The 24,494-nt window shown below is 40.7% G+C and overlaps 1 protein-coding gene across 4 annotated transcripts in view; it reads left to right on the top strand.

Moving 5' to 3' along the window:
* Nucleotides 1-5,164: 5,164 nt before the first annotated feature.
* Nucleotides 5,165-24,494, top strand: part of EXPH5 (exophilin 5) — an 86,085-nt gene continuing 66,755 nt past the window's right edge. For 3 of the 4 annotated variants that reach the window (XM_009006730.5, XM_009006729.5, XM_009006728.5), the window contains exon 1: nucleotides 5,241-5,502. In XM_009006730.5, the coding sequence (XP_009004978.4) occupies nucleotides 5,384-5,502 (119 nt within the window). In that variant the 5' untranslated portion in view covers nucleotides 5,241-5,383. Of the gene's footprint in view, nucleotides 5,215-5,240; nucleotides 5,503-24,494 lie in introns of those variants that run through there. The other variant, XM_009006731.5, reaches the window with a different exon arrangement.

Genomic DNA, 24,494 nt, shown 5'->3' with positions numbered 1-24,494 from the left:
GAGAACTTTTGGTAATAATGTGTTATTACTTTGATCTAATGATAAAGCAAACTATGTGAATATTTAAATATTCTCGCATTTCCGGAATAAAGTTTACTTAGCCATTTAATATATTTCTACCTATTGTCAGCATTTTTCTTCTTAAATGTCCACATTTAAGTCACAAAGGAAGTTGTGGTGTGCTTTTGGGTTTGTATGTTTGTTTATTGACCTGCTTTCAGGTGCTACCAGGATGACAAGAGATTCTTACAATGTCCTGTGAAAGGTTTTGTGCTTTTTGTTTTCTGAGTTTTGAAACAGAGTCTTGTGCATTTGTACAACTCTCAGAGTCCACTGCCTCCCTCCTTCATCCTTGAAGTGGAACAAGAACACTGAAAGCCCTTTACAGGGAGGGTGTGAGACAAGGCAGGTTAAATGTCTAGGACTAGGATGAATAGTAAGTATGCGTTGCTTGGTTCCTGGATTTTGTCAGGATTTTTTTGTTTTGTTTTCATTTTTTATAGGGTAGATTTTGAGAGCTAGACTTCAGATGTATTGAATTCTGATGTAAAAGAACAGCAGACTCTAGCTCATATGATGCTCTGGTTTTCAGAATCATACTCTACCTGTCACACCAGGGATCAGTGACAGATAGTTTGGCTGTATCCCCACCCAAATCTCATCCTGAGTTGTAGCTCCCATAATTCCCATATGTTGTGGGAGGAACCCAGTGGGAGATAATTGAATCATGGGGGTGGTTTCCCCCATGCTGTTCTCATGGTAGTGAATAAATCTCACAAGATCTGATGGTTTTATAAGGGGAAACCCCTTTCACTTGGCTGTCATTCTGTCTTGTCTGCCACCCAGTAAGATGTGCCTTTCACCTTCCACCATGATTGTGAGGCATCCTCACATTGGAACTGTGAGTTCACTAAACCTCTTTTTCTTTATAAATTACCCAGTCTCAGGTAGTTTGTCTTTATCAGCAGCATGAAAACAGACTAATACAGTGACTTTTTTAAACAGTCCAGAAGTCTTTATAAACCTAACATAATGTTTGTATTACTTAAGGGTCTGTGATACCTCATTATCCTAGGGAACTCTGTGTAGCCATATAAAGGAGTATATGGAAGACTATTTAATGTAGTATTATCTGCGTGTGTGTGTGTGTGTGTGTGTGTGTAGACATAAATAACACATGGAAAAGGGAATTAATAAGGAAATGAATAAAAATATAAAACAATAGTGGTTGGAAATGGATATATGGATATAGATGTCAATGCTTTTTTTGTAATAAAATAAAAATACTAATTTTTATGTGATAAAATTCCTAGAGGTAGCAACCATTTCATCACTTTTCTGTAAGGGCCCTAACATGACTGGGGTAACTTTCAGCCTCTCTGCCTAGTTCTTACTTACTCCTTCTCAGGGTAAGTAGAGAAATAATTATCTGGTGGGAAGGCTGTGAGATTCCTTGATCCATGCTCTTTGGCTGGGTGGGACTAATTTATTAGAAAGCTTGAAGCTTTCTGGTTGTTGTTTTTTGGTTGTCATTCTCCAGGCCATTTTCTTATATCACCAGTAATGTCTGTTCCCCAGATTCAAGCCTCCTTCCGGTGCTTTGCACCAGGGTCTAGATTTGGAAAAGGTGGTACTAGTAAGCCTATCTGGTGCAGAACTAAGCCACGTTCTTCAACTCAACTTTACCGGTAATAAAGTAGAGATTTTAATCTCCAGCTATCTGAACTGTACATTTTTCAATTTCCCCAACAAATAGGTATTACTTTTATAGTCAAAGAAAATGTTACCTTTACAAATGCTTTAGAATATAATATGCTGAGAAGAAAATTAAAATAAAATAAGAGCAGCGAACTTTGTATACAAATAATATTAATAGGTACCATTTACTGTGCACCAACAATTTGATGTGCTTTATGTGCCTCATCTCACTGAATTTTTACAACAATTTCATCAGGTTAGTTCTATTATGATCGTCATTTTACAGGTTTTTAAGAAAATGGCTAAAGTTTGGGGATTTTTTTTTTTGGAGGCGGAGTCATACTAGGTTGCCCAGGATGGAGTGGTGGTACAATCTCAGCTCACTACAACCTCCGCCTCCCAGGTTCAAGCAATTATCTTGCCTCCGTCTCCTGAGTAGCTGAGATTACAGGCAGGAGCCACCACACCTGGCTAATTTTTGTATTTTTAGTAGAGACCGGGTTTCACCCTGTTGGCCAGGCTGCTCGAGAACTCCTGACCTCAAGTGATCTACTCGCCTCAGCCTCCCAAAGTGCTGGGATTACAGGCATGAGCCACTGTGCCATGCCCAAGGGATTTTTAAGTTGCTGTTTTTCATGGAATATTTATTCTATATTGTGTCTGTAAGACTGAAGCCTAGGGGGAACTAAAAAGGGAGTTTTCTACCAAGATATGCAAAGCTACTTACAAAACAGAATAGTGAAGACTAAAATGAAAAACTGTGCGACTGTCTTTCGGAGTTTTGCATCTTTTGTTTACTAATAAAGATTTGGATCAATATCAAATGTTCAGGCTGACTTGTATTTTCTCGTTCAACTGAAAGCTACCACCCAAACTCACCCCCATGACCTGCTGTTGGAAGAGAAGACATTTGGATTGTCTAGGGAGAAGACCCAAAACAGGCCAGAAAGATACTACTTCTCCTTCTCTTTCAAGAATTCAAGTCCCACATTTCTCATTTTAAGTTGCTATGTGGATGAATTGCCGGTACCTCAAACCGCTTATGGCAAAAACTTAACACCTGATTTCTTAACGAACCTTACATATTTTAGTCTATCAAATAGACTAGTCTCCAAACACCTCTCTTGAGATCTTGCACATCTTTGTGTCTCTGTCTTTCTTAATCCTCCTGTTTAATGAGTTACCATATCCAGAATATCTTTGGAATTCCACCGCCTTTTTCTTCTCTCACTTACACTGCCTTTGGCTGGGTCCTCTTCCCCTTTCTCCTGCATCAGTGGTTTCCTTGATGCCATCTCACTCTGCTCTTCTTGTCTACTGCTATCAGAGCAATCTGCCCAAAGCTCGTTTTAACTGTATCGTTTTTACCCTCAAACCCTTTAGTAGCTCCTCAGTACTTACGCAATGAAGTCGAGATTTCATCGCGTGGCATTCCTAGTCGAGCTCACCTCAACCCAGTGTTTCTAAACCCCTTTCTCATTGCTGTCCCCACCATGACCCTTTTTAGAACTTGCTTTGACAATCCTCTCCCTCCTGCAATGTTAATACTACAGATAAACTGTATATCTGTGTAGTACGTGTATACCTGTGCTTTCTACACAAAAAGAGGAAGATTTTACCCCTGTTGTGATTACATGCTCTGCCAAAGCAAATCACTTACCAATCCCTGAACATGCTCCAGTATTCTCTAGCTTCTAAGCTTTTGTTCACTCTGCCCATTAGTCAGAGAGGTTGAGGGAATATGAGAAGATTCCTAGACTGTACTTCTGCTATTCAGCATGCTGATCCCTTGCCTAGAATAGCCTCACACATCTCCTCCCACCGTCCTCTATTTCTTCCTGTTGAAATCTGACTCTTCATGCAGCAACCTAAATACTGTATTCTCTCCCCATCCACACAGTTGGCACTTACTTTTCTGTGCGTGCATGGAATTTTCTTTATTCCTCTATTATATTCTTTGATATGTAGTCATCTTTCTATTTGTGTATCTCTCCCACTGGATTACAAACTTTCTAAAGACAAGGACCCTTTCTTTCGCAGTGTATGATGCCTTCTTATAATAGGCCCCAGAATATATTGGTTGAAATTAATTCAGGAGATACTGGAAACAGTGTAAAAGCCCACCAGTGCCCATATTTAAAAGTCCCTTGTGTATGCTGAATAAATGAACACACTAGAAAAGTTGGACACCATATAGAAGACACACTCTCAGAACATAGTCATTAATACAGACGCTATTTACAAAGAAGTTCTGTGTTGTGTACCCCACGGGTGAGCAGAATTGGCTCCTGGTTCACTCAAACAACAGACACCCACAGAAAGTTGTCTGAATGGTGGCTAGTTGCCTCGCCATGTTTTAAACAACGGCGATCAAGTGGGGTAGCCCAGAGACCAAAACACAAACGGCAATTTTTGATACCATGTTCTTGTACAGATACAGAATTTTAATTGGGTTTATGTGCCGTGAAAAGAAATGACATATGTAGAAGTACATTTTACACGTTAGTAGTCATCACCCCCATCTTTAAAATGACCAAATTAAGGCTGTGGGGCAGGAGAGTCAATCTGACAAAGTTATTTCTGTGTAGGAAGTGCAGCCAAGATAAAAACATGTTTTCTGCAAAAGCCTTGATAATTTACACAAATGTATATATGTGAACCTCTTTGCAAATTTCTATTATTCTTTATTCCATTGTGGAACAATCGGCTTTCTAGGAAAGCTATTTCTGTGGCTTCATAGGATCACCTTTTGCTTTCACCAGAGGATTAGGAATTTTTAACTGGCGCTTGTATTACTTCTCTGAGTTTATTGAGATGATGGTAAAATCATACAGAAAACTTTTAACAGGCGTTTCTACCTTCCTTTGCTTCTGGGCTGTCTTCTAAAATACCACAAACAGTTTTGTTTATTTGTTTCTAAAATCTGAGAATGAGTTTTGTGGGACAGGGGAGGTAGGAAGGGGATGTCTATGGGATGAGAGGCTTGGCAAAGAATTCGTTTCCAGGCATACGCTAATTTCCGCCCTTCAGCCAGGTTCATTCACAGTCAGTGTGGTGAGTTTAGTTCTTTCTGATTTTTCAAATAAAGTAACCCTTTTGTCAGTTACAAATCCTACTTGCAATTCTATTTTCTGTGGGCTCTTAATTATTGAAAGGGACGATTCCTCATGAACCTCCTTTTCCACTCCTTCTACTAGTCAAGCTCAAGTTGTGCGAGCGAAGGGCAACAGCCAAAGCAAACACTTCGGGACCAACACAGCCTCCGCCTCACTTAGAGGCAGAATTACAGAGCCTTGTTTGCTTAACAACTCAGATAGGGGGCGGGGAAGGTGACGGGAGGAGACGGGGGAGGGGACTAGGGAAGGGACAAGGGAGGGGACAAGGGAGGGGACGAGAGAGGGTCCGCCCCCCTTGGAATGGGATTGGTTCCCTCTCTCCCTTAAGCCGTTCACTTTGCATCTCGGTTGGACAGGTTGAGAGAAACCTGTCATTAAAGGTGTCGTCAATACGAGCCCTGTAGGTGTGGGCCGTTCCCTGGGCTTGTGGTTTTAGATTTTCAAAGGGGCGGACTTATTATTGGCTGTGGGATCAAGTTCTTGAAACTGGTCTTGTATATGTTGAAAAATGCCTTCCTGACACGAGGCGCCAAGGAGCTTGAGTGTAACTCACTCACACGGTAAAGAAAATGACCAAAGTTCCTCCGGGGTTTGATTTCAGTTTCTTAAATGACGAAGAGGCCAGGAAGATCCTTCAGGTGCTGGAAAGAAACGAGAGGCTGCAGAGGGCGGAGAAGGACAGGATCAGGTACGGAGCAAATTCATTTCTCTTGTCCTGGGCCTGGGTCCCGCAGGGGCCGGGGGTCCGCGGGGAAGGCGCGGAGCCTGCGCGGGGCACCTGCCGCGGTTGGGGGGCAGAGGGGGTGCTCCGGGCAGCTGCTGCGGAGGCTGCGGGTCTGGGAGAGGAAACTGCGCCGAGCTGCTCTCTAAAGGACTTTGGGCTGCCTGGTTGGTACCCTCTCCATACACCGCATACAGACGGGCTCGGCTGTGGGTCTGGGGTCGAACAGGGTGGGGTCGGTGCGCTGCGGGGGCGGTGTAGTGACGCTGAGTTGTGCTGGGTGTCTGCTGGGCCATCCCGGGGCGTGGGCCGTTCCAGGCACTGAAATGGGGCGGGGGCGCGATCTGGAGCAGAATCCTGGCTGCTGCTCACTCCGCGGCCCGCGCGCACCCACGTGCTCGCACGGGTCCCACAGAGCTTCCACCCTCGCCTAACACACTTTCCTCTCCGCACCAGAGGTGCACCTCTCCACCCCACGCGGGCAGGAGCACCTCACGGGAGGCGAAAGGTCCCCACCCCAAGGGCAGGAGCTCCAGGGATTTGTCAAATAGGGGCTTCTTTGTGGGCGAATGGGACTTGGACTCACAGGGGTGGCTGGAATGAGTGGGTCTCCTTGTGTGTGGTGCTGTGGGGAGCGAGTTTCTGCGGAGTTTCACACTTGACCTTACTACACACTGTTGTAGGTGAGGGATGTCACTAAAGAATGGAATCCAGAGACACAGATAATTACCTGGGATGTAAATCAACCAGTTTTTCTGCTGGGCAAGTGTGGGATAAGTGCTGGAATGAATTAAAGGGACTCTCTCGCCAATATTGGCATATACTCATCTAAGTCCTTCTCTAGATAACTGTGGAAGGGAATTCAGGATATCACCCTCAGGCCACACTGTGTGCCATTGATTGGAATTTAGCGAGTCATTTTGTTTTATGATCAGCTGCTTGCTAATGTGAATTCCAGGTTCCCAATTCTTTCTAGATATCCCCACCTGCCTGTCCCCCACCTCTGACAAAAGAAATCCTCCAAGGACCCTCTTCAAACTGGAAAATCTAGTTGGTCTTTGTAGAAAGAATTAGAATATACTAAGCTCAATGCCCGGACTTCACCCTTCTCCCCTAAACATGACTCTTTGTGAGATAAAGGAATATTTGCGGTTGGGGAATGTGGATTTCATACCATCACAGCCTGCCTTGAAAAAAGTGACTTTGTCATCCCCCGCCCCAACAGTATAGAAAACGTGCCTTATGAGAACAGTATGCCACACCCACACACACCCACGTGCACGCACCTGCACATATGCACATGCACCACACACGGCGCACCCAATTCTGGGAAGAAGAACTTCAGAACTGCACGGAATTTTAGTGCATATTCCAAAGGCACTAAGAAACTGCGGTTATTCTGAGTGTGTGTTACTGGAAGCGTTTCTTGTCTCTGAAGAGGATGGGTCTTTTTTTTTCTTTTCTTTTCTTTTTTCTTTTTCTTTTTGACAGAGTTTCAGTCTTGTTGCCCAGGCTGGCGTGCAATGGCGTGATCTCAGCTCACTGCACTCTTTGCCTCCCAGGTTCAAGCACTTCTCCTGCCTCAGCATCCTGTGTAGCTGGGATTACAGGCACGCGCCACTACACCCGGCTGGTTCTGTATTTATAGTAGAGACAGGGTTTCTCCATGTTAGTCAGGCTGGTCTCAAACTCCCGACCTCAGGTGATTCGCCCACCCTGGCCTCCCGAAGTTCTGGGATTACAGGCGTGGGCCACCATGCCAGGCCAGGACGGGACTTCTTAAGTGATCCATTGTGTATTTGGGGAAATTGAGAGGAGAGTTAAAATAATAAAGAGAAGCTCTCATTTAAGATGTGATCTTTTGCTGGGTGCAGTGGCTCATGCCTGTAATCCCAGAACTTTGGGAGGCCGAGGCGGGTGGATCACGAGGTCAAGAGATCAAGACCAACCTGGTCAACATGGTGAAACCCCATCTCTACTAAAAATACAAAAAATTAGCTGGGCATGGTGGCGCATGCCTGTAATCCCAGCTACTCAGGAGGCTGAGGCAGGAGAATTGCCTGAACCCAGGAGGCGGAGGTTGCAGTGAGCCGAGATCGTGCCATTGCACTCCAGCCTGGGTAACAACAGCGAAACTCCATCTCAAAAAAAAAAAAAAAGATGTGATCTTTTGACTTTTTATTTTGACCTGATGCTTGCCTTGTTATGTTTTCTCTATTGCGACTCATGACTTGAACTGGATCTCCACATAGATACACACGCAGCACATATGTCTCCACAAACAATTGGGCTGGGCATTAGAAGGGAGGTGAAAACACGTTTTCTGATTTCATGGTACTCACATCCTAACGGGAGCGCAACAGAAAATTCCATAATGCTAAAGCACAATCAATAGTATATTTTACTAAATATTAAAAATATTTCATTGCCCAAATAATTTGAAAAATATCACCATTAAAATACAAAAAATCGTTTAAGGAAAGTAGATGTGTGGACCAAATGCCCAAGGCAATTTTTCTGTCTTTTCCCCTGGTTAATTCCACTTCCGCTTTCGAATCCCCATGTCTGTCCTGCCGTCTCCCTGGGACTGTTGTACCCACTTCGGGCTCACGAGTGTTCATTTCAGTAGCAGATATTGGCCTACAGAAAGGCCTGAGACAACATGTCAACTTGGCTGCCTCTTCTGCTCATTTTCTTGATATGTGTGATCATATTTTCCAAATAAAAAATCAGGACACATTACTTATAACCCAAGAGTATAATTTCATTCTGCTCTGGCTTGGCGTATATGAAAAATAACCAAAGAGAGATGCTTCAACCGGCCCGAGAAACTCAGGGAAGGCTTTTTACTATATTAAGAAACAGCTTCAAGATCTCTTGACTAGAACTATAAAGGTCCAAATGGGGAAGTTTAGAAAGTTAGCAGGTTGGGGAATAACTTATGAGTTTGTTTGTATCTATGATAGGCTTGAGGTAGCTACAAGACAACTAAGAAGAAATGCAGGCGCTCTACAGTTAGCAATCTAGAACTACAGTGTTGGGGCTGGGCCCAGTGGCTCATGCCTGTAATCCCAGTGCTTTAGAAGACTGAGGCAAAAGAATCGCTTGAGGCCAAGAGTTTGAGACCAGTCTGGCCAACACAGTGAGACCCTGTCTCTACAACACAAATTAAAAATAAATTAGCCTGGCATTGTGGCACATACTTGTATAATATGTTTAGTACAGTGCCTGGTCTGAAGTAAGGGCACTAGCCTAGTACTGAGTAGTACTAGCTACTCAGAAGGCTGAGGTGGGAAGATCCCTTGAGTCTAAGAAGTCAAGACTGCAGTGAACTATGATTGTTCCACTCTAGCCAGGGTGACAGAGTGGAGACCCTGTAGCTAAAAATAAAATAAATTTAACCAAAAGAAGGGCCAAAATGTCTGAGATGGATGTTGAAGCTGTGAGAGTAGTTGAGTTCATCATGCAGAAGAAGGCAGCAGCCCCACCCACAGAAAGTTCCTGAACACACAAAACTTTCTCCTGATCTCCCCTCATCTGTGCCAGACCTCTCTGGCTCCAACTTACCAGGAAAGTATTTGCATTAAATATAATAGTTAATGTTTCCAATATAAGTCTATTCAAATTTTTAAGAAAAACACTAAGATTCAAACTGATAAATAGGCAAAAGATAGAAATAAATTATTCACACTCGAAAATATCCAAACAGTAAACATAACAGATAGGAAAATGTTCACCCTCACAGTAATAAATAAAAATTGAAGTAAACTTGAGATACCATGCTGCCCCTTTAAAAATAACAAAAAAAATGTTGGTGAGGGTTGACATGAAATGGATAGATTCTGTACATTGTTGATGTCATCCTGGGTTGATTACAAGCCTTCTGGTGAGCATTATGGTGATATTTACCAAGATAAGCTTTACACTTGACCCAATTGTTCAATTGGATATTTCTCGTTAGTAAGAAATTAAGGTGGAGGAGATGGCCACGCCAACATACATTAAGTGCTACCTTTTTATGTAATAATAGTAATTATTGTAGTAATGGTGACAGCTAACATGTATTCGGCCCTTACTTCAGACTAGGCACTGTACTAAACATATTATACAGAGTCAATTAATCCTTCCGATGACCTCGTTGGGTGTATTCTCATCTCACAGAGAAGGAAACAATTTAACAAGGTCAAGGGTCTTGTCCAAGGTAAGCAGCAGAGCCACAATTCAAAAATCCAGGTCTATCTCAAAACTATTTTATTCATCAATGTTGAATCATCCTCACAATCATGGCTTTTTACAGAAGTAAAACTGAAAATTAGCAATATTAGGGAACTTGCCTAAGGGCACACAGCTCATAAACGTCAGAGAATTTGAACCTAAATCTAATCTATCTGGCATCAAAACCTGTATTCTTTCCATATATATATAGTATACATATACACACATATATATGTATATATACATATATAGTATGTTATACATACATACATATGTAAAAATGTATTACATACATGCTATGTTAAACATACATATAATCTGAAAACCATCTAACTTTTTGCAAGTCTTTGTGAACCATAATTACATATCTCATCCCCACCTCCACCACTGGCTCTCCTGAATGGAAATCTGAAATAGAGAAGGACCGAAAGATTTATGTCTCCTTGTCGGCTTACAGAAGAAATATCAGTAAATCCAAAATGTTTTTTTTTCCAATTGCAGAAAACTATAAATTGTGAGATGTTACCATGCCTGGTGTAATCAAGTTTTTAAATGGCATGTCTAGATTGAGACCATTTTTTGCTCCATGGCAAGATTGCAGCCCAGGAGAGTTTTCCAGAATTTCGTTGTTTCTGATTGATTTACACTAATATCCGTGAGCCTTGGCAGAGTTCTGAAGGGGACTATATATGTCAAAGTCATGAAGTGGTCTGTAGCTGGTGGTAGCTGCCACATCTGGAAGAGATTAAAAGCCAGATACACAAGCCTCCTGTCTCCCCTGATCATTCTGCTCTCTCCTCTCCCAGCCTGTGAAAGCTGCTTCTGGGTAAGGGACAGAGTTTCTAGAGAGATCATTCTGCTCTCTCCTCTCCCAGCCTGTGAAAGCTGCTTCTGGGTAAGGGACAGAGTTTCTAGAGAGATCATTCTGCTCTCTCCTCTCCCAGCCTGTGAAAGCTGCTTCTGGGTAAGGGACAGAGTTTCTAGAGAGATCATTCTGCTCTCTCCTCTCCCAGCCTGTGAAAGCTGCTTCTGGGTAAGGGACAGAGTTTCTAGAGGAGACACTGGATGTCTACTGATTGGGCTTTTACTGTGTGCCAGACGCTGGGTTGGCCCTGAGAATACAGTGGAGAATAAAACGCAGATTCTACCCCAAATGGCTTCAGTCTATGAAAGGTTTTCATTGGCAATAGAATGGGTAAGATGAAGTGCTCATATAAATGCAGCTCACCCTTATGCAGCTCTGTGTGGCTTGGAAAAAGGACCATGAGAACAAGGCCTGGAAGTCACAGGCGTGCTCAAGAGGCTTGAGCCCGTTCTGATGCATAACAAGGTATCAATCAGATTAATATGGATCTCTGAGGTGTCTGCACTTTCCCATGGCATCCAATTTAGTTCATTCCTTTAAACTGAGGGAGAACCTCCTCTCAGATGTATTCTCCTATCTAGTCACTCCTGTGGATTGGTCTCCACAGGCAATAGATGCAGAACTACTGTAATAATATAGCTCCATATTCCAACGCCAAGAAGCAGTGTTCTTTTTAAGCTTAGTGCTATTATAACTCTTTTAGCATATACGGCCTTTCATATCCTCAACCTGATAAAGCGAGTACTATTATCTTCTTTTTCAAAAGCTAATAAAACAACTGCAATAATCGCTAAGGTTTGCTGAGCATTCATGCTAAGCTCTTTGTGTGCACCATCTCATTTAATTCTTACAGCAACGTGAGGAGTTAAGGAATATCTTCATCTCTGTTTGACAGAGGAAGCGTAGGGAGGAAAAGTGACATGCTTGCGATCACGCTGCGAGGGAGTGTCAGACGTGGGAACTCCACCTCCGCATAACCCGCCGTGCGGTGCTGCCTCCTACAGTACCAAAAAGTGGAAGTGACTTTCCTCACCTGGCCCATCTAGCTCATAACAGAACCCAGACTGGGATCTATTCACTTTAAAACTCTTGCTATTTTATCTCCACTGACCATAAAAATAAAAACTACACAATTCTAGGTAGTCAAATGGCCAACTGAAAGTTGGGGGTGTTATGACTAAGGAAAATGGCCTAATGGATATGGGAGGATAACTAGTACCATCTGCCTATGTGGAAGGAAATTGCTGGCACCATTGATGTTACCAAAGGCAGATATGCTTTCTGATATAAAGTTCTTGAAAAAACTTTATACTGTTAAAATGGTTATCTTTGGGGAATGGTATTTAAAGGGACTTTAACTCTTTTACTACTGTTTTATTTTTTAGTTATCATATGTTATTAAAAATAGGCCAAGCACTGTGGCTCACGCCTGTAATCCCAGCACTTTGGGAAGCCGAGGTGGGCAGATTGCCTGAGGTCGGGAATTCGAGATCAGCCTGACCAACATGGTGAAACCCCATCTCTACTAAAAATACAAAAATTAGCTGGGCATGGTGGCCAGCACCTGTAATCCCAGCTGCGTGGAAAACTGAGACAGGAGAATTGCTTAAACCCGGGAGGTGGAAGTTGCAGTGAGCTGAGACCGTGCCATTGCCCTCCAGTCTGGGCAAAAAGAGCGAAACTCCATCTTAAAACAAACAAATAATAACCATGACACTGTTTCTTTGGATAATAAATACAGAATGTTTGGACTGGAACTAGAAAAAGAAAATTTTAAAAAGAAAAAAATACAGAATGTTTGATTATTTTTTACTTTCATAAACGTCTTTTATGAAGGTAAAAGACTTTTTAAAAATATCTTAAAAAATCAGTATCTTTTAAAGGTAAATTTCTTTTTTAAAATGTCTAAATGTTTTTCTGCCCTCATCCTTTTCTTTACGATGTTGACGTGTGCACAGGTAAGTTGGTACACGGTAAATCGTACATCAGCCCTGATTCCTTGGGGTCAGGGATTATCTGAGGGATGGAGAGCCTCACATACCTAGTGGGTGCTCAATTCCTAGTCAAATGGAACTTAACTTAGTGCTGTAGCGAATACAAACCAAGGGAAAGAAAGATCTGAGGAAACCAGGTGAAGGTCAAAAGGAGGTCAGGTTAAGGTCAGTCAGAAAAGGCTTTTGTTCCTCATTAGCACAGATGTCTTAAACCTGAGAACCACGTGAAGGTCAAAAGGAGGTCAGGTTAAGGTCAGTCAGAAAAGGCTTTCCTTCCGTGTTATCACAGCAGGGTCTTGTGCTGGCTGAGGCTTGGTCTTTGGTAAACGTGGGTGGATTCTCTCCTTCACCTTCATTCAGTTTCGTTTCTCTGCAGCGAGTTATTGCTATTGCCCAGGCTGTGAGATTTGAGAGCTATAGGCTCGCCACCCTTCTCGGGGTATTTCCTTATTGACGTTGCCAATGACCCTATTAAAAGGCTGTTCTTCAAATAGTAACAGACCACAGGAGCCGGCTTCCTCATTCCTTAGAAAGTGTGTTAGGCTTTCCGATTGAAAGAGGAAATGGGGGACGACAGTGACCAAATTCCCCGCACCTCAACAAAGAGTTGTGATATTTTTATATTGATCGAGTTTGCCTTGGTTTCAACTTTGAAAAAAAAAAAAGCATTTAACAGCAGTTGAGGGAGGAAAGGGGATGGGGAGAGAGTAATTTATCCTGGCAACCACTGTTTTGTTCTTCATTATTATAGTTTTATCTTCTTTTTTTTTTTTGAGATGGAGTTTTGCTCTTGCTGCCCAGGCTGGAGTGCAATGGCATGATCTCGGCTCACTGCAACCTCCGCCTCCTGGGTTCAAGCAATTCTCCTATTTCAGCCTCTCAAGTAGCTGGAATTATAGGCATGCGTCACCACGCCCAGCTAATTTTGTATTTTTAGTAGAAATGTGGTTTCTCCATGTTGGTCAGGCTGGTCTCAAACTCCCAGCCTCAGGTGATCCACCCACCTCCGCCTCCCAAAGTGCTGGGATTACAGGCGTGAGCCACCACACCCAGCATCTAGTTTTAGCTTTTAAAGAACGTTATATAAATGGAATCACAGAATACATAACCTTTTGAGAATGGCTTCTTTAACTCAGTAAAATGAGAGTCACACAGGTTGTTGTATGTATAAATAATTCATTCTGGCCAGGCAGGTGGCTCACGCCTGTAATCCCAGCACTTCAGGAGGCTGAGGTGGGAAGATCACTTGAAGTTTTGCCACGTTGACTAGATCGAGACCAGCCTGGGCAACATGGCGAAACTCTGTCTCTACTAAAAATACAAAAATTAGCCAAGATTGTTGGTGCACATCTGTAATCCCAGCTACTTGGGAAGCTGAGGCAGGAGAATTGCTTCAACCCGCAAGGCGGAGGTTGCAGTGAACCAAGATAGTGCCACTGCACTCCAGTCTGGGCCACAGAGAGACTTCATCTCAAAATAAATAAATGAACAAATAAACAATAAGTTATTTCATTATATTGCTGAGTAGTATTTAGTATTTCATTGCAGGAATGCACTACGGTTCATTTATCCACTCACCCACTGAAGAGCATTTGTGTTGTTTACGTGTGTTCATGATATTGGATAATACTGCTCTAAACGTCCATGTGCAGGCTTTTGTGTGAACAGGATTTTTATTAGTAGTGGAATTCCTGGATTATATTCTTGAATTTATAAAAAACTGCCAAACTGTTTTCCCTGCAGCTGCACCATTCTGCATTCCTGCCAACAGTACATAAGAGTTCCCATCTCTGTCTTTGTTGTTCAGGCTGCTAGAACAAGATACCTTAGACTGGGTAATTTATAAACAACAGAAATCTATTACTCATCGTTTTAGACCCCGGGAAGTCCAAGATCAAGGCACTAGTAGATTCTGTGCTTGGTTAATTCCCTTTCCTCATAGAGAGTGCCTTCTCTGTGTCCTCATATGGTGGAAGGGGTAAAAAGGCTTCCTCTCAAGTCTCTTATATAAGTGCACAGATCCATTCATGAGGGAGGAGCCCTCTTGACCTAATCACCCCCTGAAGGCCCATCTCTTACTACCATCACCTTGAGGGGTAGGGCTCAACATATGAGTTTTAGGGGGACACATACGTTCAGACAAGAGCACAGGAGTTCTTCAGTCTTGCCAGCATTTGGTATTTTCAACATGTTTTATTTTAACCATTCTAATAGGTTTGTATCTCATCATGTTTCAATTTGCATTTCCCCATTGATGATGGTAAACATCTTTTTATGCTTTTTATGCTTACCTGCCTTCCGTATATTGTCTCTGAAGCATCTGTTAACAGTTTTTAATTGGGTTATTTTCTGATTGGTTCATTTTGATAAGTCTTTGTATATTCTAGACACAATATCCTATTGAACATCAGGTTTGCCGACATTTTCTTCCCAGCTGTGGCTTGTCTCAACGCTCCTACAGCATCTTTGTGGAGTAAAAGTTATCCAGTTTGATGAAATCCAACATATCAAACTTTTTTCTTTTATGAATCATGCTTTTAGTAGTAGTCTAAGAATACTCTGCCTCAGCCCAGATTACAAACATTTTCTCCTATGATTTCTTTTTAAAGTTTTATAATCTTATGTCTTACATTGATGCATTTGGAAATAAATTTTATGTAAAGTGTGAAGTTAAGATGAGGTTTATTTTATTTTTGCATATTAATGCCCAATTATCCCAACACCATTGTTGAAAGACTACCCTTCATTAAATTCCCTTTGCACCTTTGTAAAAGAATCTGCTATATTTTTGGAGTCCATTTCTGGACTCTGCTGTTTTCCATTGATCAATATGTCTTTTCCTTCACAAATACTGTGGTATCTTGATTACTGCGGCTTTATAGTATAGTAGGTCTTAACATCAAGTAGTCTGCTTTCCCCGTTGTGTTTTTTTTTTTTTTTTGAGACAGTCTCTCCCTGTCACCCAAGCTGGAGTGCAGAGGCGCAAATTCGGCTCACAGCAACCTCCACCTCCTGGGTTCAAACTATTCTCATGCCTCAACCTCCCAAGTAGCTGGGATTACAGACATGTGTCACCACACCTAGCTTTTTTTTTTTGCATTTTTAGAAGAGACAAGGTTTTGCCATGTTGGCCAAGGTAGTCTCAAACTACCGACCTCGGGTGATCTGCCTGTCTTTGCCTCCCAGGCTGCTGGGATTACAGGCGTGAGCCACTGTGCCCGGCCAGAATGAATTATTTATAAATACAACAACCTGTGTCACTCTCAAAGGTGTTTTACTGAGTTAAAGAAGCCATTCGCTTTTATTCTTTGTTTTTAAAACTCTGTGTATATTGTTCCTTTGCTTTTCCATGTAAAGTTTTAAATTTCAGTTTAAAATTCTTCATTGCTAGCGTACAAAACACAGTTGATATTTGGTATTGATCTTATATCCTACCACTTAAACTTACTCATTGGCTCTAGGATGTTCTTTTTTTGCGGGGGGAAATTTTTTGGGTGATTTTCTACATAGCCAATCATGTCATCTGTAAATGGAGATAATTTTATTTCTTCCTTTTCAATACGTATGCCTTTTATTTCTTTTTCTTGCTTAAAGTTGAGTAGGAGTGTTGAGATGGCACTTCCTTACTCTGTTGCTGACCACTCAGTCTTTCACTATGAACTGTGATGTTAGCTATAATTTTCTTGTCGATGACTTTTTTGTTGTTGTTGTTGTTAATTTTTTTTTAAATAGTGACAGGATTTTGCTATGTTGGCCAGAGTAGTCTCGAACTCCTGGGCTCAAGTGATCCGCCCGCCTCGGCCTCCCAAAGTGCTGGGATTACAGGCATGAGCCCCCATGCCCAGCCTGTAGATGACTCTTATCTGGTTCTATTTCTTGCTTACTGAGAGTTTTTATTATGAAGTTTATTAAATGCTTTTTGAGCATCAATTTATATGACCAGGTGGCTTTTTCTTCTATAGACTATTGATATACTTAGTAACAGTAATTGATTTTAGAATAACAAACAGCCTTACTGTTGTGGGTTGAACTGACCTTCAAAAAAATAAAAAATTAAGTGTCTATGCTAGACACTTAATCCCCGATACTAGGGAATGTGACCTAACTTAGAATTACAGAGACAATTAGGTTAAAACAAGGTGGTTAGGATGGGCCCTATCCTAACATGAATGATGTCCTCATACAAAGTGGAAAACTTGGACGCACAGACGGACAAGCATGCAGGGAGAATGCTTTGTGCAGACTGGAGTTACGCTGCCACAAGGCAAGGAACTATCAGAAGCTAGGACAGAGGCCCGAAACAGACCCTTCCTTAGTGCCTCCAGAGGAAGCCTGGCCCTGCCAGCAGCTTCACCTCCAGCTTCCAGAACTGTGCGACAGTCCTGTTGTTCAGGTGACTCAGTGCGCGGTCCTTTATTATGGTAGCCCTAGCAAAGAAATTCACTTATATTCCCAAGAAAATCCCACTTGATCGTCATGTACTATTCTTTTTATATAATTTCACTACATTTGCTAATATTGAGGGTTTAAAAAAATCTGGGTTCATGAGAGATACTGATACATAGTTTCCTGGTTTTATATCCTTTTTTTTCCCCCTTTGAGTCAGGGTCTCATTCTATCACCCAGGCTGGAGTGCAGTGGCGTGGTCTCAGCCCACTACAACCTCAGCCTTCCAGGCTCGATCAAACCTCCCACCCCAGCCTCCCTAGTAGCTCGGACTACCGGCTTATGCCACCATGCCCAGCTAACTTCTTTGTATTTTTAGTGGAGACAGGGTTTCACCATGTTTACTAGGCTGGTCTTGAACTCTTGGGTTCAAACACTCTGCCTGCCTCAGCCTCCCAAAGTGCTAGAATTACGGCCATGAGCCACCACGCCCAGCCTGTATACTGTTTTTGTGTGGTTTTGGTGTCAGTAATTTTAGCCTTGTAAAATGACTTAGGAAGTATTTTTTTCTATTTTCTAGAAGAGATTATATATTCTTGCCGTTGCTTCTTCCTGAAATGTTTGGTAAAATAAAACAATGAAACCATCTGGAACCGGAAGTTTCTTTTTTGAAAGGTTTTTAACTGTTAATTCAATTTATTTGATAGACACAGAGCTTTTTCCACTATTTCATCATGAGTGAGTTTGACAGTTTGTATTTTTTAGAAATGAATCTATTCTAAGTTGTCAAATTTATATGCATAATGTTATTTATAATATTCATTTATTATCCTTTTTTTTGAGACAGAGTCTTGCTGTGTTGCCCAGGCTGGAGTGCAGTGGCATGATCTTGGCTCACCACAACCTCCGCTTCCTGGGTTCAAGCGATTCTTCTGCCTTAGCCTACCAAGTAGCTGGGACTACAGGCACGCACCACCATGCCTGGCTAATTTTTGTATTTTTAGTAGAGAAGGAGTTTCACTATGTTGGCCAGGCGATGTTGAACTCCTGACCACATGGTCCGCCCGTCTCGGCCTCCCAGAATTCTGGGATTACAGGCAGGAGCCTCCACACCCAGCCCATTTTTTATACTTTTAATGTTTGAAGATTATGTAGAAAAGCCCCTTTTTCATTCCTGATAGTGATAATCTGTGTTCTTTCCCTGTTTTTCTTTTTTAGTTGTGATAAAGGTTTATCAAATGTATTGATCTTTTCCAAGGACTTGCTTTTTGTCTTACTTTAAATTTCCTTTATTTTTTTTCTGTTTCAATTTAATTGATTTCTGCTCTGATATTTACTATTGCCTGCTTTATGTTTATTTTGCTATTTTTTTCTCATTTCTTAAGGTGAAAACTTAGATTATTGATTGAAGACCTTTCTTCTTTTCCAGTATAAACATTTTTTGGTGTTTACATTATTTTCATTTTAATTAACAAATAATAATTGTACATATTCATAAAGTACATGGTGATCTTTCATTATGTATAATACATGCTGATTAGATGAGGGTAATTAGGACATGCATAATCTCAAACATTTACCATTTATTTGTGTTGCAAACATTCAATATCCTCTCTTTTAGCTATTTGAAAATGTATATGTGTGTATTTTTTGAGATAGAGCCAGGCATGGTGGTGCGTGCCTGTAGTCCCAGCTACTTGGTAGGCTAAGGCAGAAGAATCGCTTGAACCCAGGAAGCAGAGGTTGTGGTGAGCCAAGATCATGCCACTGCACTCCAGCCTGGGTAATACAGCAAGACTCTGTCTCAAAAAGAAAAAGGATAATAAATGAATATTATAAATAACATTATGCATATAAATTTGACAACTTAGAATAGATTCATTTCTGTTGCCCAGGCTGGAGTGCAGTGGTGCAATCTGGGCTCACTGCAACCTCCACCTCCTGGATTTTAATATTAAACATTAATATTAATTCTGTTAATATCTTAATAGAATTTAAGTATTCTATTCTAATTTATGTTGTAATTTTTACCATCTAAACTTCTCTCTTTTTTTGTGGTTATGCTGGGGATACATACATAGGTCTTCAGAGTCTACTTAGAATCACTGTTTTACCCTTGAAGTGAAATGTAGAAGACTTACCACCATGAAAATCCCTTCCCTCTCTGCTCTATATTGTAGTTGTTTTGTATATTAGAACTACACACAGTGAAAAATCTCATCAAATAATGTTACAGTCTTTGCTCTCTTCTTGAGTTCTTTACAATATTAAAAGCAGTCTATTATATTTACTCAGTTTTACCATTTCTATTTCTCCATTCCAGATGATCCAAGTTTCCTTCGGGTATAATTTCCCTTCCTTCTAAAGAACTTCCTTTAGCAATTATTTTATAGCAAGTCTGCTGGCAATAAGGCCTCTGTTTTCCTTTATCTGACGATGTCTTTTTTTCATCTTCATTCCTGAATAATATTTTCATTGAATATAGAATCTAGGGTTGGTGGCTCTTTTCTTTCAGCACTGTATGGCATTGCTTTCATGAGTTCCTCTACCTGCACAATTTTCCCAGTGCTTTCTGGTTCCCTGGAGCTCCCCCTTTCAGTCATCTGTCCTCTACTGGAAGGATATAAAGAGAGGAAAAAAAAAACAAAATATGTTTGCCACATCCCCATGGGTCCATAGCTCCTCTAATCAGAAGGTAAGATTCCCTTCCCTGAGAGTTTTAGTGTGTATGGGCCCCGGCTACCACTGCTGTTGCTGCCAGAAAACCCTTTTCCCTACTCCTCAAGCCTGAACTAAAGGGCACCTCCTGGAACTCTCTCCATTTGCACCAATGCTCACTTCTGGGTTTTGCACCACCCCAAGTCCAAACCAGGGTATAGTGGAGGAGAGGAAGAAAAGTCAATCCACAGCAGGTTCAGTGGTGTTTTGCATTCTTTCACAATTTGCCTACTACTGTTTACTTATCAGATATCGTGCCTTGTTCTGTGCCTTGTGACCAGTTTCTATGGCTACATTCGCTAGGAGAGACAGGGTGGAAGTGCTTACTCTACATTACCTGGAAGCAGAACTCTCTATGTTAACTTTTCTTTTCTACCTCCAAACTCATTATACAAGGCCAACATGACCCTCATACCAAAACCAGACAAAGACACAATAAAAAAAGAAAACTACAAGCCAACATAACTAATACATACCCGTGCAAAAATACTAGCAAACTGAATTCAACAACACGTTAAAATGGTCATTCATTATGATCAGGTGGGATTCATCCCTGGGATGCAAGGATGGTTCAACATATACAAATTAATAAACATGATACATCACATTGGTAGAATCAAGAGCATAAATCATATGATCATTTCAATAGATGACAAAAAAAGCATTCATTAAAATTCAACATCCCTTCAAGATTTAAAAAAAAAAAAAAACAACCAAGAAACCTCTCAACAAACTGCATATAGAAGGAGCATACCTCAAAACAATAAAGGCAATGTAGGCCAGACCCACACTGAGCATCATACTGAGTGGGGGAAAATGGAAATCCTTTTCTCTAAGATCTGGAACTAGACGAGGATGCCCCTTTCACTACTTTTAGTTCATCAGAATACTGGAAGTCCCAGCTTCAGCAATTAGACAAGAGAAAGAAATAAAGGGCATCCAAACTGGACAGAAATAAATCATTGTTCCTCTTTTCAGACAATATGATCTTATATTAAAATAAACCTAAAGACTTTGCCAAAAAACTGTTAGAGCTGGTAAACGAATTCAGTAAAGTTATAGGATACAAAATAACCATTGAAAAATCATTTCTATATGCGGACACCAAATAATCTAAAAAACAATCTCAACTACAATAACTGCTAAAAAAGGAATAAACTTAACCAAAGAACTGAAAGATTGTCTGCAATGGAAACTATAAAACGCCGGTGAAAGAAAGTGAAGAGGACGTAAACAAATGGAAAGTCTGCCTGTGCTCATGGATTGAAAGAATTAATATTTTTTAAATACCCATACTGCCCAAAGTGATCTGTAGAATCAATGCAATCCCTATTAAAGTATCAATGAAATTCTTCACAGAAATATAAAAACAACCCTAAAATGTAGATGGAACTAAAAAGACCCAGATTAGCCAAATCAATCCTGAGCAAAAAGCTGAAGTCATCACATCGCCTGACTTCAAAATATACTACAAAGCAGCAGTAAGCAAAACAGCATGATACTGGCATGAAAACAGTCACATAGACCAATGCAACAGAATAGACGATTCAGAAATAAATCCGCATTTACAACCAAATCATTTTCAACAAAAGTGCCAAGAATATACAATGGGGAAAGGACACCCTCTTCAATGAATGGTGCTGGGAAACTGAATATCCATATGGAAAAGAATGAAAGTACACCCCTATCTCTCACCACATACAAAAATCAAATCAAACAGAATTAAAGACTTCAAACTATGAAACCAATAGAATAAGACATAGAAGAAATGCTCCAGGATGTTGGTCTGGGCAAATATTTGAGTAAGATGTCAAAAGCCCAGTAATCAAAGCAAAAATTGACAAATAGGATTATATCAGGCTAAAAACTTCTCCACAGCAAAGAAACCATCAACATCATAAAGAGACAACCTACAGAACAGGAGAAAACATTTGCAAACTATTCATCCAACAGGCATTAATAACCAGAATATGTAAGGAACTTAAGCAACTCAATAGCAAAAAATAATAATAATCAAATTTTAAAATGGACAAAATATCTGAATAGACACTTCCTAAAACAATACATACAAATGGCCAATAGGTATATGAAAAAATACTAAGCATCACTAATCATCCGGGAAATGCAAATCAAAACCACAATGAAATATCATTCACCCAAGCTAAAATAGCTATTATCAAAAACACAGAAAATAACAGATGGTGATGAGAATGTAAATTAGTGCAGCCACTATGGATAACAGTGCGGCGCTTCCTCAAGAAACTGCCAACAGCACTACCATGTGATCCAGCAACCCTATTGCGAGGTACATATTCAAAAGAAAGGAAATCAGTGTATCAAAGACACCCCTGCACTTCCATATCTACTGCAGCGCTATTCAAAATAGCCAAGAGACGGATCGACCTAGGTTTCCACGAATGGATGAGTGGATGAGGAAAATGTATGTATGCACAACGGAATATTATTCAGCCATAGAAAAGGAATTAAATCCTATACCTTGCAACAACATAGATGGAACTGGAAGACATTATGTTAAGTGAAATAAGCCTAGGATAGAAATACAAATATCACATATTCTCACCCATATGTGGGAGCTAAGAGTTAGTCATGTGGTATTGAATTGAAGGGTGATTACAAGAGACTGGGAGAGGTAGTGGGAAAGGGAGAATGAAGAGGAGCTGGGAAGTAGGCACAAAAATACAGTTAGAAAGAATAACATCTAGTGTTTGGTAGCTTAACTGGGAAACTAGAGTTAATTCATTGTTCACTTCAAAATAGCTAGAAGTAAAGATTTGGAATGTTTCCAACGCAAAGAAATTATAAATGCTTGAGGTGATGGATATTTTACTTACTCATATTTGATCATTATATACTCTATTCCTATATTAAGTATCATGCGTATCCCATAAATATGTACAACTACTATATATTCATAAAAATTATAAACAAATCGAAAAAAGAATGAAAAATAAACAAAATTGTCTTGAAGTTAAGTTCATATAACATAAAACTATCCACTTTAAAGTTAACGATTCATTGGCATTTTGTACATTCACAATGTTGTACCATCACCCCCTCTATCTAGTACCAACATTTTCGTCACCCCAAAATAGAACCCATTAAAGAGTTACTCTTCATTCCTGCCTCCCCTCAACTGCTAGCAATCATGGATTTACCTATTCTGGATATTTCACACAAATGGAATTATAGAATATATACGTTTTGTCTGTCCTCTTTTACTTAGTATAATGTTTCTGACTTTCATCAACCTTATAACACTTATCCATACTTTATTCCTGTTTTTGGACTGAATAATAGTCTATTGTATGCATGTGCCACAATTTATTTATCTGTTCACCCATTGATAGACATTTGAGTTGTTTCCATATTTTGGCTATTTCGAATAATGCTGCTATGGGCAATTGTCTTGCAAGTATTTGTTTGAGCACCTGTTCTCAGTTCTTTGGGGTATATGCCTAGGAATGGAATTACTGGAACATGTGGTCATTCTGTGTTTAACTTATGAGGAAATGTCAAACTGTTTCCCCCATATCTTTCTTTTTTTTTTTTTGAGACAGAGTCTCACTCTGTCACCCAGGCTGGAGTGCAATGGCGTGATCTCGGCTCACCGCAATCTCCATCCACCTCCCTGGTTCAAGCAATTCTCCTGTCTCAGCCTCCCAAGTAGCTGGAACTACAGGTGTGCGCCACCACACCGGGCTAATTTTTGTATTTTTAGTAGAGATGGGGTTTCACCATGTTGGTGAGGCTGGTCTCAAACTCCTGACCTCAGGTGATCCACTTGCCTCAGCCTCCCAAAGTGCTGGGATTACAGGTGTGAGCCACCACACCTGGCCTTTCCCCACATTATTTTTAACACAGTTGTGGTCTTATGTATTTGTGTTACTTATGAAGATCATAACATAAAAATAACCCCTTCATATTAAAGATTCAGAGTCAACATTAATTTTGTGGTTGCACACTATTCTACTGAATTTTTTTTTTTTTAATGGAGTTTCGCTCTTGTTACCCAGGCTGGAGTGCAATGGCGCGATCTCGGCTCACCGCAACCTCCGCCTCCTGGGTTCAGGCAATTCTCCTGCCTCAGCCTCCTGAGTAGCTGGGATTACAGGCACATGCCACCATGCCCAGTTAATTTTTGTGTTTTTAGTAGAGATGGGGTTTCACCATGTTGACCAGGATGGTCTCGATCTCTTGACCTCGTGATCCACCCGCCTTAGCCTCCCAAAGTGCTGGGATTACAGGCTTGAGCCATTGTGCCGGGCTCTACTGAATATTTTCTATAATTTAGTTAATCATTCCAACATTTTAGTATCTTTGATGTTTTCTTATTCTATTTGTTTCTTATTGCTATGTTAAGTAACACTGGCAAGCCTTCATGCTTCCATTCCTAATTCAATTTTAATTATCTCAAGGGTAAATTCCAAAAAGTAGAATCATTCATTTAAATAACAAAAATGTTTTCTAAGTTCCTGTTGCATGTCACCAAACTGCTTTCCAAAAATGTTCTACCACATCACACTTTGACCGGCAGTGTGGGAAGGCCTTTGTTTTAACATATCCTTTCCATCCCTGAATGGCAGTATTACTTTTTAAAAATATTTACCAGCTTTGCAGAAAAAAATTATGCTTCATTTGATTTCTAATGCTGTGATTATAATGAACTGAAACTGTGTCATTTGTTTACTATGCACATTTCTTGATATGTGAATTGTCTATTCACATTGTTGCCCATTTGTAAATCAATATCTGTATCCAGA

Source organism: Callithrix jacchus, chromosome 10 (assembly GCF_049354715.1).
Source record: "Callithrix jacchus isolate 240 chromosome 10, calJac240_pri, whole genome shotgun sequence".
Lineage (NCBI taxonomy): Eukaryota > Metazoa > Chordata > Mammalia > Primates > Cebidae > Callithrix > Callithrix jacchus.
The sequence above is the reverse complement of the archived record's forward strand: the minus strand, read 5'-3'. Positions and strand labels throughout refer to the sequence as shown.